The sequence below is a fragment of the Strigops habroptila genome, chromosome 4 (genome assembly GCF_004027225.2).
Source record: "Strigops habroptila isolate Jane chromosome 4, bStrHab1.2.pri, whole genome shotgun sequence".
NCBI classification, from domain to species: domain Eukaryota; kingdom Metazoa; phylum Chordata; class Aves; order Psittaciformes; family Psittacidae; genus Strigops; species Strigops habroptila.
Window position 1 is genome coordinate 78,550,667 of NC_046358.1, and position 13,481 is coordinate 78,564,147.

General features: G+C 37.6%; 1 protein-coding gene across 3 annotated transcripts; it reads left to right on the forward strand.

Moving 5' to 3' along the window:
• Positions 1-214: 214 nt before the first annotated feature.
• Positions 215-12,971, forward strand: PMS2 (PMS1 homolog 2, mismatch repair system component). 3 transcript variants are annotated; one of them, XM_030484339.1, is made up of 16 exons: positions 215-296; positions 697-836; positions 1,385-1,471; positions 2,214-2,316; positions 2,972-3,155; positions 3,645-3,812; positions 4,735-4,832; positions 5,600-5,699; positions 5,976-6,060; positions 6,555-6,707; positions 7,763-8,675; positions 9,332-9,499; positions 9,989-10,089; positions 11,612-11,781; positions 12,172-12,315; positions 12,926-12,971. In XM_030484339.1, the coding sequence occupies exons 1-15, from the start codon at positions 277-279 to the stop codon at positions 12,313-12,315; spliced, it is 2,634 nt and encodes an 877-aa protein (XP_030340199.1). In that variant the 5' UTR covers positions 215-276; the 3' UTR covers positions 12,926-12,971. The 3 variants fall into 3 exon arrangements, 2 of the variants coding, with proteins under 2 accessions (XP_030340199.1, XP_030340198.1); XR_003991156.1 differs by lacking the exon at positions 12,926-12,971 and having other exon boundaries at positions 9,332-9,483; positions 12,172-12,877; XM_030484338.1 differs by lacking the exon at positions 12,926-12,971 and having other exon boundaries at positions 12,172-12,877.
• The last annotated feature ends 510 nt before the right edge of the window (positions 12,972-13,481 follow it).

Here is a 13,481-nt window from a genome sequence, read left to right on the forward strand (position 1 = left end):
TCACCCGCCACCCAATGCACGCTGGCGGCTGCCTCTTCCGCCTGCTTGCCGACTTCCTATTGGCCAGCGTGAGCCATTGATTCCCCAAGCTAGTCTCCGTAGAGCAAAAAGGCCGGCTCCGATTGGATCGCCCTATTGACTAATTGGTGTCAAGAGAGTTGAAAACTTGTTTAGGACTTGCGGGCTCTTTTACTCAGTAGCCAATGACCGAGCGGAGGCGGGGCCTGCGGCGATGCGGTCCTGGGGCGGGGAACCGCGCCTCCCGCCGCGGTCCTGATGGAGGCGGCAGCGCCCTGGTGAGTGTCCGCCCTGGGGCGGGCCGGAGCGGGCCATAGTGGGCCATAGTCTTACCTGCATCGGGCCGTAGCCGGCCATAGTCTTACCTGCGGCGGCGGGGCCGTCCCTCGCTCGCACTGCGCTGCCCAGGGCTTGGCCGCTGGCGCCGTTGCGGCCTCCTCGCCCGCCGCTGGCTTCTCGGTTCCCGTCTCCTGTCCCGGCTTGCTTGGGGAGGTCTGTGGGGGTCCTCGGGCGCTCCGCATTTGTGTGCGGCCAGCCGGTGTATCGGTGTTCTACCCCCCGCCCCGCCCTTGGGTGCCGATTGCCCTCGCTTAGGAGGAGCAGAGTGTCGCGGTGAGGCGAGCCTTTCCCGCCGGTTTTACACTGCGTGTTTTCTTTCTGTCCCTCCTCTCTTTCAAGCCTCGAACCTGCCAAAGCCATCAAGCCCATCGACCCTAAGTCCGTTCACCGGATCTGTTCGGGGCAGGTTGTGCTCAATCTTGGCACTGCCGTGAAGGAGTTGGTGGAGAACAGCCTGGATGCTGGAGCTACCAACATTGGTAACTTTCTTTTCATCGTAATATCGTTAAATTTCATAGACTTATAAAGTACTTTTTCCTCAAAGCAGAGTGCATAGTAGCAGATCTGTGCAAGTGCTTTCTGTTTGGGCCAAGCTTGTTCATAGTGATTTTACAACTCAGCTCTAGGTGGGCTCTTATAAGCATGTGACTTTGTCAGTGTTATTTTATTTGTAGTCCTTTTTGCCCCTAAAAGATGTATGTGTCCTGTACAGCAGTGGTGATGGGGCTCTGCTAGCCAGTGGCCTCAAGCTGGCAGATGATTGTGGCAGGGTTGCAGCTGCCAGAATGATAGCTGTTGTAATTGGGAACGCTTCTGTTAAGGGAAAAGTGCAGTAGTGAAGCTGAACTATCTGCAGGTACAGGCTGATGTGTATTAGACTCACCTAACTTTGGACAGCTATGAAGATTCTGTTGTTGTTCAAACCTGACCTAGAACCATTATGTGGTAAAGTTGCTTCAAGTACAAAATTAATACTGAATATTGTGTATGGACGTACAGAAATAAAGGACTTCACTTATTTTTGTAGATATAAAACTTAAAGATTATGGAGCTGAACTGATAGAGGTTTCAGATAATGGAGGTGGAGTGGAAGAGGAAAACTTTGAAGGCTTGAGTAAGTTGAACCTTTCATAATTTGAATTTGGACATTCTGAAAACATGTTTTCAGTGAGAAAGCTACTTAAAAACAACAAACAAACAAAACCGTCTAAATTTCCTAAGTTTAATAATTTTTAACAGATAGTCAGCTTTATATAATGTGTGCATGACCTGCAAGCCTTGAGCAAAATTGGACTGGGCTGCTGTTGTGGTTATAGTTGTTGTAGCTCAAAAGTAGCCAAGTTGATTGCTGATTTAAGTGGAACAAATAATAGAAATAATTATAGCAGAGAAAGTCCTATAAATGTTTATTTAGATTAAATCACATTAATCATTGAGTCACTCTCGAAGGTGTTGAGCTTTGTGGAAGTGACTGCTTTTGAGAGGTGAATTATAAACCTGAACAGTTGCTACAAGCGAACCGACATTGCATACGTGACTGTCACATTTTCCATTTGCTAGTTTTAAACTGCATGAAATGGGAGCGGAAATGTGTGACAGGTACATCAGCAGCAAAGGCAGAACTGTGTACTGCTCCAAGGCATCTTGTAATGCATATACCAATAATGCTGTATGAATTTTAGGTGTAAGTATGGAATAAAAAGTGTATCTGAGGATTTTAAAGAGATCTTGCTTATAAGATAAGGGGAAGGGAAATATGTGGAAGGCTTTTTGCTTCTTGATATGCATGCAGAATCAACTTGCGTAGACCAGTGTCACTTAGAAGTGAAATATGTATTTTAAATATATTTTTCCAGCTCTGAAACATTATACATCGAAGATACAAGATTTTTCTGATCTAATACATGTTGAAACATTTGGGTTTCGAGGTGAAGCTCTGAGTTCACTGTGTGCATTAAGGTATTGCTATTAAACTTTTTATTAGTAGAAAGTTACTATATGCACAAAAATAACTGAAGCCAACTTTCCAGTTTACCGTTATTGGTAAAAAGAGGCTTTGAAAACTTCCTGTTTCTTAAGTTAGGTTGATTTTGAGTTCTTCCCAACTAAAATTATTGTATGATTCTAAGCATCTGAAATGATTCCGTGATTGGTCCTTTTATGTACAAAATTCAGCATTACTAAGTATGCAGATCTTTACAGGGTGGAACTGTGCACTTGCATAAATGTTTGATCCTCTGATGCAAAGCACTGTAATATCTAAGAGCTGTTTGCCAGGCTGTTACTGCTTAAAACTGTACTTAAACTCCCAAACAAAGTGTACATTTGAAATAGCACAGCTTTTGTGCGCAGTTCTGTGATCAAAAATATTCTGCTGTTATGTTTGAGGAATGTTGAAAATCAGACTTTTAACATTGCATTTTATAGGAGAAGAATGAAAAGGATACAAGTAAAAATGTTTGCATTGTAGCTAGGAAAATGTTACACTATTCTTTAGTTGTATGTGGTAAAGAGTTAGTTTTAATTAAATTAATAGTATTGGTGTAGTTTCTATGCCTGATGAGGTGATGAGGAATGGATAAGAGTAATTCTGTTGCCTTTTCCTTTCCATTAGTGATGTTACCATTTTTACGTGTCATAAGTCTGCAAAGGTTGGGACTCGGCTGGTATTTGATCACAATGGTAAAATTACTCAGAAAACACCTTTTCCACGGCCACAAGGAACGACTGTGAACATACAGCAGTTGTTTTATACTCTGCCTGTGCGGCATAAGGAATTTCAAAGAAACATTAAAAAGGTATGTTAGATCAGAAATTATTATTTCAAAGGATTGTCACCCCAGAACTTATTCACTGCTGAATGGTACTCAGTTCTCTGAGAATACATTGATTATGTCAGACTATGTCATGCCTGTCTTGTATCTTAAATATGAAAACAGTGTTCCTGTATTCTTTCCTCTTTTGTTTTGCAGTGATTGGTTTTAGAGGTACATTCTCACATGTTCAGATTTAAAAAAATCTGTATCATGATCACTTGTGTATTTTTAAAATTGGGGACTGCTGTGTTATGGCTAAATACCAATATAGTAAAGATTGTTTGTTTTTAAAGCACTATTTTCCACATATAATTTTTTTTATTTAGTTTGTAAAGATATAAAAGAATTACTAAACTCCCTCCCCCACCCTCTTTTTGTGTTACCTGCAAATATTGAATGCTATGTTTTAAAAAGAGACATTTCATATAAATGTGAACTTTCTGGTTTGGTTTTTTTTTTTTTCTTTAATAGGAATATGCAAAAATGGTCCAGCTCTTGCAGGCATACTGTATTGTTTCAAAAGGAGTGAGGATTAACTGCACTAATCAAGTTGGCCAAGGGAAAAAAAGCTCTGTGGTGTCCACTACTGGGAGTCCTAGTTTAAAGGAAAACATTGGAGCAGTATTTGGGCAAAAGCAGGTATTACTTTTATTATTGAAAGGAGAGATCATATAGCTGTATAGAGACATTTTTAATATCTAATAAATAGAGGGGGTGTAGGAAACCTTTAAAGACCGTAAGAGAATGGAGCATGTGTTGACTTCTAGCACACCCTACAGGTTGAAGAAGGAGAAACAGTGCAGCCTCCACAGATTGCCTTGAAGTTTCTAAATCTGCTTACAGATGTTTTGATGGAAGAGAAATTATTTAGGAAACGGGCTTAGAACTGTATTATTACAACCATCAGGAATATTGAGTGATAGACAGCTGCTGGTTGTTGATAAGCACTTCCTCCCTTCGCAGTCGCCATGTAGAGATTTCAGAGCCTGGTCATGCTGTGGCTGAAAGACTAGATGAAAGATGTAACTTTATCTTTCCACGTAGCAACAAGCATAGCTGAAAATTCAGTGTTATCTGAACTGAATGTTTAGCTTCTAGCCTGCTTATATAATATCAAATATTTAAATGTAAAATTAGTAGAAGATTCTCTAATGGCAGAAAAATAATAGAGGCATGATTGGGAAAACATTTGTGGTAAACATCTGTACTTAGGCAGCTTGTGATTCAAATAATATATCTTTTCTAATAGTTTTCTTGTTCTCTCAAAAGCAACTTCTATTATTCTTTGCCTTTTGTTTTTGCGTAAAGCTTGATAAGGTCATCTGTATGTAGCTGGAGAGTCCAAATCGTTTTGTTGTTCTGCCTATGTACATTTTCAAGTAAGGGTCTGTGAAACAACTGAGTCAAGAGTAGTGATATCAAAGGATGAGAACAAAACCCCCACCATTTTATCAAATGGATTTTAAGGCTAATAAATAATAAAATAGAAGGAAAAAATGTTTCACTTCCCTTTTTTTTGTTGTTGTTGTGGTTTTTTTTCTTTTTTTTTTCCATTTTTTAGTTGCAGAGCCTCATTCCTTTTGTTCAGCTACCTCCTAATGAAGCTGTTTGTGAAGAATATGGAGTCAATGCTACTGACATGCCACAGAATCTTTATAGGTAATTAGAAAAGTATAAACCACTGTTGCCAATGGCATTTTACCATAACCCAAAACTAATTAAAAAAAAACACAACAGAACTAGTAGTTAATATTATTGAAAATAACTAAGAACATAGTAGATATTAGTATATAATTTAGGGAAAGGCCGTCGCATGATTTGAGGAGTTAATTTAGGACTAAGATGTTGCTAATCAGATGAGTGGGAAGAGCAAAACTACTGTTCCTTGTATCCTAGTCATTTACATATTACTGTAATCTTCTGCTGAATGTTACCTTTATCAGTGCCCTGAGTAACTGGATGGATGAATTGTATCCGTTGTTTATACCTGTATTTCTTTGGTTATGTTACTTAGAAATGGTACCAGATGAATGTGAATCAGTTTGTGTAATTACCCTTTACTGTCTTCAAGTGTACTTTTCTAATCTCTCATTATCCGTGAGATTGATTGGCAAAGAGATGCATCAGTATCTGACCAGTGAAAGTTCACAACTGACCTGCCTTCTGCTTTCAGAGCAGGAAAACAAATGCCACTTCTCTTGAAATCAGTGACCTACTTTTTCAATTGTATGATGCCTTTCTGGAGCTGAACATCTAGCCTTTGTCAGATAAGGAATTAGGAGAGGAAATAACTACACATATTTACTGATGCTGTATAATAGCGTTTCTTTTAGCCCTTTATAAAATACTCATCCATTAAATATGCTCAAAGTTTGAAAAATTTCTTTTGCTTTGCTCCATTTTACCTTACGGTTGTTGTTCTACAGTATTACAGGCTTCATCTCTAGCTGTGATCATGGTGTTGGAAGGAGCGCAACAGACAGACAGTTTTTCTTTATCAACCAACGTCCATGTGATCCAGCAAAGGTGAGGTTTGTATTTTTCTAAGATCACCAGTGCTAACTTGTTTGATACTCTCAGAAAGCAACTAGATGAGTAGCTGATATGTGTATTTGTGGCTTGATGCTGCAAGTTCCTGCGTCTCAAGTTTTTGTCTTCATTGTGTCTATTCGTATGAACAAAAACTCAATCATACAATATATGATTTAGCTCATTAGTTGTTTTGAAGGGGGTTAAATAACACATACTGATGGGAAATAGAAGATAATAGTTTTGACATTTACTGTTTTTTCACCTCTGCAGGTTGTCAAACTTGTGAATGAAGTTTATCATGTATATAATAAACACCAGTATCCATTTGTTGTCCTAAACATTTGTGTAGATTCTGGTAAGTTATGCATATTTTTCAGTAGCTTCAGTAAAGTCTGTAATTTAATTGAAGAATAAATTGTATTTATTTAGAGAATATTGTAACTTTTATCTGTATGACTTCCTGCACTGGGATGATTCTGTGATCTACCATTGGTGAGAGACAGCTGGGGTCTAGCTCTGGTTCCACTTTTCTCTGCCTCTACTTTTTCTATACTCAAAAGTAACTTATCTGAAGTAATGAGAAACAGGCAATCTTGTGGTTAGCTTAACTACAGGAAAACTTGTATCGTGTTATTGCATGGAATTAGCTTCTGTTTTGTTTGCTGGAATGTTGAGGAAAGTTAAAAGATTAATTTGCAGACTTACTGTGAATGTTAACTGTGCCTTTGGTTTTAATCCTGTGAAATAAAAATAAGGGGGGTGAAAGGGCAGAAAACTGACTTTGATCCAAGGGTGGATTTCTCTTTTTATTTTTCATTTATAATGTGATTGGTTTCCTTTTTATTTAAGAGTGTGTTGACATCAATGTAACTCCAGACAAAAGGCAAATTTTACTTCAGGAGGAGAAGCTTTTATTAGCAATTTTAAAAACCTCTCTGCTGAAGATGTTTGGGAGTGACGTTAACAAACTGAATGTCAATCAGAAACTTCTGGACGTTGCAGGTAAGATGTGAAAATTTTGTATGTGATACATGGTAGAGATTTGAAAATGGAAAAATGTACTTTTAGAAACCCAAAGAAGAAAGGGAAAAAATGTCTGGCTGTTAATTCATGTATCTTTCAGGGCAGATTTTTCATGTATTACTTGCATTGAAAGATTGTTACTGGCATCAAATAATAAGTGAGGACCCAAAGTTAAGTGATTGCTGTGGAAGTTACACATGCCAGGATGACATGATTTACAGTCAGCTTTATGGGGGGAAAAAGTTAACACAAATTGAAAAAGATTTCTCCCAAGATAATAGAAGAGATCCAATTCTTTTATTTAAATGTCCTCAAGAAAGAATGGTTACGGTCTCATAAATAAAATCTGAAATTTGAGTAAGAGTTTGTTGGATTTTGAACTTTGATTCTTTCATGATAACTGCAGGAATTGCTGATTATCTTGTGACTGCATAGTCTTTCAAAGTTGCTTTTCAGTGTTAACACCACCTCATCCTCCTAATTTCTTCCAACAGAACCCCTTCTAATTTATTTTTTTTACTGACATACAGAATCAGTTGTAGCCCAATTCTGTTATTTTGACTTAATCTTTAGTAAAATACATGTTAGACTGGCAATTTCTGAGGTTGAAGTTCTCTAATTATGTACACAAAATCACGTATACTGCAAGTATCTATTGTGCCAGCTCTTTAACACCTTGCCAACAGATTTTTATAGTGACCATTGAAGTATAAGAGCAGTTGCTTTTCATTGTCACTCAGTCATTAAACTCTTGATAATATAAACAAACATACTGATTGCACTGATTGCTATTCCATTTTAGAAAGAGGTCACAAATTCATCCACATAAGTACTATTAAGTTTCTTAAAGATGTAACTGCTTGTCTGTTGCATTTCAGCCCCATATTCAGTCATTGGCTGAACCATAAGGGCTCCTTTAAGGAGTTTGCGATTTTTCTACCTCTCTTTTCACTCCCTTTAGTAAAGCACATCATTTTATTAATGTTTCCAGCTAACTTAGAATCTTGAAATATTCTTTATTCTGGTTTTATTAGGCAACTTGAAGAAAACACTTCCTGAAGAGACAGAAAAGCCTCAGGCAGAAATGCTGCCTGACTCTGAAACTGAAAATCCAAGTGGTGAAGGAAAAAGAATAATGACTCTTTCCAGATTAAGGGAGTCATTCTCTCTCAGTCAAACATCACAGAGTAATTTTCGAAGCCCTAAAAATGTAAAACAGCAGCACAGCTCCCCTAGACAAATGTCACTTGATACCACTTTGAGTGCTATGAAGACTCAAAAGGCTGTCTTGACTAGGGAGCCCAAGAGTTGCCATAAGATGGACTCAAAGATGTCAACTCCAAGCAGATATTTGAGGAAATTGGAAGATAATGCAGATTCTGGATTTTGTAGCACTTCTGAGTCAGATGCTGGATGTAGCACACCAGAAGCTGGGACCTGCGTCGGTAACGAAAGTATAATTAATCTTTGTGAAGAAGAATTCCGTAGCTCAGAAGAAAAACTTCAGAATGAATGTTTTAGAACTGTTGGATGTAGCGAGAAATCATTGGACTGTGATGTTCAGGACTTGGGTGCTGAACATAAGTTAAATCAAGGGATTGACTGGACTGATCAAAATAAGTTATCTCAAGAATCTGGTAGTTCTTCCCCAAGGAAAAAACGTTTTAAAAGCAGAAGCTTTAGAAGTGAAGTGGACAACTTTAAGGCAGGCAAATGTCCTGAAGTGAAGAATACTACAAACTATAAGTCAACTGTTGATGTACTGGTGGAAGTTAAAAAGAAGACTGTGCCACTTGAATTCTCTATGAAGGTTTTAGTGGAAAAGGTAAAAAAGGTAACAGAGCAACAACAGAAAAGTACAGAAACACAAAATTACAGAAGATTTAAAGCAAAAATTAGTCCTGGAGAAAATAAAGTAGCAGAAGATGAATTGAGAAAAGAGATCAGGTATTTTCACCTTCTTAATATACTGTATTCATCAATTAATAAAAATAGTTTAGAGAAAATACAAGACCTCTCTTGGGGGGTGGGGAGGAGGCTTACATCTACCTGTTAGTTTCGGATATGTCCTTTATTTAACTTATGCCATTAAAATGTCCATTTGACAAGTTATTTTACCAAACAGAGCAGCTGTTCAAAATAAATGCAAGCAGAACATGGGAAAAGACACTAAAAAGGCCACAGACATCATAGATTTGGCTTAGTTCAGACTTGTAATTTGCAGTGTAGTCAGAGAAACACCAAATTTTTTGACAGATAACTCTGAAAAGACTGGATAACTCGTATTTCTCCCCCTTGTGAATTTGAAATTGGGTGAGACATGGCTGTGAATATGTTACATTCAGGTATATACTTAAAATGGGAGAATCCTGAGCAAGTCCTGTCTTAATAGCAGATTGTGTTCTGCCAGAAATGGGCTCATTGGTCAGTGGCAGATTCCAGATAAGTGTACTTCTTCACATTCATAGCCTGCTTAAATGAGATTTTCTTTCTTTTTTTTATGTAAAGTGTGTTCTGCAGGGGGAAAAGATGTTTTTAAGTTTTACAGTCTAACATGATAGCAGATGACGTGTAACTTATGTGTTTGTATTTTCTATATACAGTAAAGAAATGTTTGCGAAAATGGAAATCATTGGCCAGTTCAATTTAGGGTTTATTATAGCAAAGTTGAATTCTGATCTTTTCATAATTGACCAACATGCTACTGATGAGAAGTACAACTTTGAGATGTTACAACAACACACTGTTCTTCAAGGTCAGAAGCTGATAGTGTGAGTATTTTTGGTGTTTTAACAAAAATAATTTTAAAGCTTAATTCAATGTTTCAGAAGGATATTTATGTTTATATTTATACAGCATTTTACACATGCAAAACAGTGAAAGTTGTTTTTTATATTCTCTATTTCAAAGAGTCAATCTTCCCATGAGAAATAAATTCCACTAATACAGTTATAGCCATGCAGCAAGTGAGTTGTCAAACAGATTTCATGGTGGGCTTGCATGGCAACCCCCAGTTTGGTAAGGATGATGATATAGTGAGGATGTTGGAGCTGCTGTTGCAACAGGGAGTGCTGCCCAACTTACCTAACTCTGCTGAGCAACACTTAAAAGTGATCTGTTCAGTAGTGAGATTTTTTAACAAAGCAAAGTGAAATGTTTCAGTAGAGAGCTCTGTATTGGTAGCTCTAGATTGCTTCTTAGCCTGTCTTGAGTGGTCTGCACTATGTACTGATGCAGTACTGTGTTATTCTCTCTTTCAGGCCTCAAAATCTCAATCTAACGGCTGTAAATGAAAATATACTGATTGAAAACCTGGAAATATTCAGAAAAAATGGCTTTGATTTTGTCATAAATGAAAATGGTGAGTTTGGGCCAGAATTGCTCGAAGTAAAAAAGTTGAACAGTTTCATGTCATTTATTACGCAAAAGTCCCTTTTGGTCGTTATCAGAAACTTTGAAATAATATGTATTATACTATATGGTTGGTTTGGTTTTCAAGATTTATGATCTGTGGTCTCTTTGCACTATTTGACAGAACACTGTAGAGTATTTATCTCTCCAGCTTTTTACAGAAGTTTCTGAAGGCCCTTTGGAGTAAGCTGGAAGTGTTACATTACAAATCCTTTTGTTTTACTAGTACACTTGCTGGTTCCAGCATCTATTTGTATATTAATAAATCTATATTAAGAGATTTAATATAATTTTAAATTTAATTTTAAATTAATAGATACCATTGGTAAGTGATGCTCTTCGGTTTTCCTTATGGGTTTGGCATTGACTTGCTATGTACTTCTGAGCAAATTGCACAACTTGCAAGCTCCTTATTGTTTTCCTTATACAGCAAGGATCACCAAAGTGCTGTGTGTTACTGTTGTCCTCTTCACCCAGTGTGCAGAGAGCTGATTAACACACAGAGTAGAGATACTTGTTTATTCCATGTCTGCGCAGAGATGGGTGCTAGGTAGTAACACTCACAGTCTGCCAGCTATCCACTTTTACACATTTAAAACAGTGAAAATAAGTGTTTTCCCTATACGTAACAGTCTGTATCTACAATCATTGGCTCTTACATTCTCTTGTCTCTGTTTAAAGATACAGTATATGTTAATTTCACTATGCATGTTCTTTGAGTAAGGGTCTCTGTGGACAAGGGTCTCATCTCAGGGAGTGTGATTTTTCTTTTTTTTTTTTTTAAGTGTTAAAATGAACCAAGTCCCCTTAGGAACACAGTTTTACCTTCTGTTTTGCTGAGCTCTTCAAAATTACTTCTACATTCCTAATCTTTCTGAAGTTAGTTGTTACTCTTCTTCTGATCCAGATGGTTTATTTATCAGTCTTCTACCTCCCCTCAAGGTCTGAGAGCTTGTAATGAAACATTGTTTTTCTTAGCTCCATGCAATTCTGAACTCAAGATTTTCAAGCTTTTGCACACATAGTCCTTTACAAAATCTTAACTTCTTCATTGCCACTTTGGGAAGTCACTACGGATTTCTTCCATATTCTTAATTCCAGAATCTCAATTTTTTTGTCTAAAATGCTATTCATTATCAATCCCTTATCAACAAAAATCCTTAATTATTTTGTAGTCACATAACCTCAAAATAGTTTCATAAATGTTTTGTTCTTTGAAATCAAAGGGTTTGTTAGAGATTGGATCTATTTGCTTTTAAGTTTGCAAGCAATTTATTTTTGAATGTTAAAAGGATATCTGCCATAGTTACCATTTTGGTTAGTTAGTAACGTCCATCAAAAGACTAAATTTAAACCTAAGCAAATATGCAGATCACGTCATATTAATGTATCCAAGTAGTTTTTCTCTCAAGAAATAGTAATTTCCTGTAATGCTCTGTTTGTTTCTTTATTAATTGCTGCAAATCTTTCAGCTCCTGTAACTCAAAGAGTTAAATTAATATCGTTGCCAACAAGCAAAAACTGGACTTTTGGTCCACAAGACATAGATGAGCTGATCTTCATGTTAAGTGACTGCCCTGGAGTCATGTGTAGGCCCTCCAGGGTCAGGCAGATGTTTGCTTCTCGAGCTTGCAGAAAGTCTGTAAGTACTGCACCTGATGGTTGCTTTCAAATAAATACTGTCTTTTCTGTTGTATTATAGGTTTCTGTTGTATTATAAGCTGTATCTGTATGTGTATTGCCAGGGAAGTTTATTTACTGTTGAGTGTTAACAGCTAATATCATCCATTTTGTTCCATGTGTTTTTGTCTAGTGTAACTTGGGGAAAAATTCTGGTAGTTTTTTATGTGTTTCATACTGGTGTGCTTAGGAACATACTTAGCTGTATTTTGTCTTCTGATCATCTTGTAGTTATTTTAATGCCTTGCAAAGTACTTATTTACTATAGTAGCTGAAGAACTGCTCTTACTAGTGTCAGTTGTCAATATGGAGGAAGAAAATAATAGTGGATTTTTTTTGTCTTTACTTGCAGGTGATGATTGGAACTGCACTGAATGTGCAGGAAATGAGAAAACTGATCACCCATATGGGTGAGATTGAGCATCCCTGGAACTGCCCCCATGGAAGGCCTACTATGAGACACATGGTCAGTTTAGACTTGATTTCAACAGAATAAGTCAGTTCAATTTTAATTCTTGGCAATATTCTGAGCTTTTATCATAACTCTTATTTTGAGTAAAAAATTTTAGTCAGTCTTCACATTTGAAGACAATAACACTTAAAGGCATTCAGCAGGGTTTCATTGTTACTCTTGTCAAGTCAACAGTATCAATGTACTGGAATTCACATGTAAATAACATTTCTTTTATTGTGATTTACTGTATTATTTTTGCAATCAAGACTTTTTAAAAATAAATGTGACTTTATATATAAAGATCAAGAGTAGGTGAACCTCATTTATAGCAAATAAACTGATTCTTAAAATAAAGTGGAATGTGAATTTAAGTCTGTAGTAATGCCATAAAGTGAACATTAACTTTCTGTGTTTATGCAACCTGTATATGATATTTAAAGAAAATGTAAATTACATACAAGTGAAAATACTTTTGTGGGGTTTTTTACTTACACTAAAGCTGGGTTTCATTAGATAATTGCTTCAAGCATTACTATTGCATTTAATGCTGGTGTGTGTGTTTAAGGCTTCAATAGAATAAATCGTCTGGCATATTTACTTTGAATTAGTATTGTTACCATCCATATTCCAAACATTTTTTGTTCAAGTACAGGGATTCCTTTTCTGAGAATGAATGGAAAAAAAAATGTCTCACCAGGTACTGCTGATCAGGTCAGTCCAAATTCTATCTTGGTACAATCTAAGTAGTTGGAAAATTTGTCTTTTTGAGTCAGAAATCCATTAAAACAAATCGCTCAGCTCTTCCATTTCTGTAGGACTGAGGTGTGACCTGAGCAATCCTCTGTGGGTGTGTTGATGCCTTTGCATCAGCACTTCCATTTACTGTTCACGGTGAGGGGTGCCCTGGCCCTGGTGTGGCTGATGTGGGGGGCTGAGGTAAACCCGTGTGCACCTTCTCTGTACCTGTCACACCTGTGAGTGTGAATAAACCCTCTCTATTGTGTGGAGCAAGGGCAGCGCCTGTAACCGGTATTTCCCAGCCGTGTTTTCTCTGCGTTAAATCGAACGCAGACACGGTCGTTTCCCTCCGCTTCTGCGTAATGCAGCGTTAATCTCCGCAAGGGCGGGCCGCCCTGGCTGCAGGCGCGCTGCCGGCCGCGGGGCAGCGGCGAGGGCGCTTCCCTGGCCGCGGGGGGCCGGGCCCTGGC

Coding starts and splice junctions, on each gene's coding strand:
- PMS2 (XM_030484339.1), top strand. CDS start 277: ATGGAGGCGGCAGCGCCCTG. Junction 4,833..5,599: donor ATGCCACAGAATCTTTATAG/GTAATTAGAAAA, acceptor GTTGTTCTACAG/TATTACAGGCTTCATCTCTA. Junction 6,708..7,762: donor GAAACTTCTGGACGTTGCAG/GTAAGATGTGAA, acceptor TGGTTTTATTAG/GCAACTTGAAGAAAACACTT.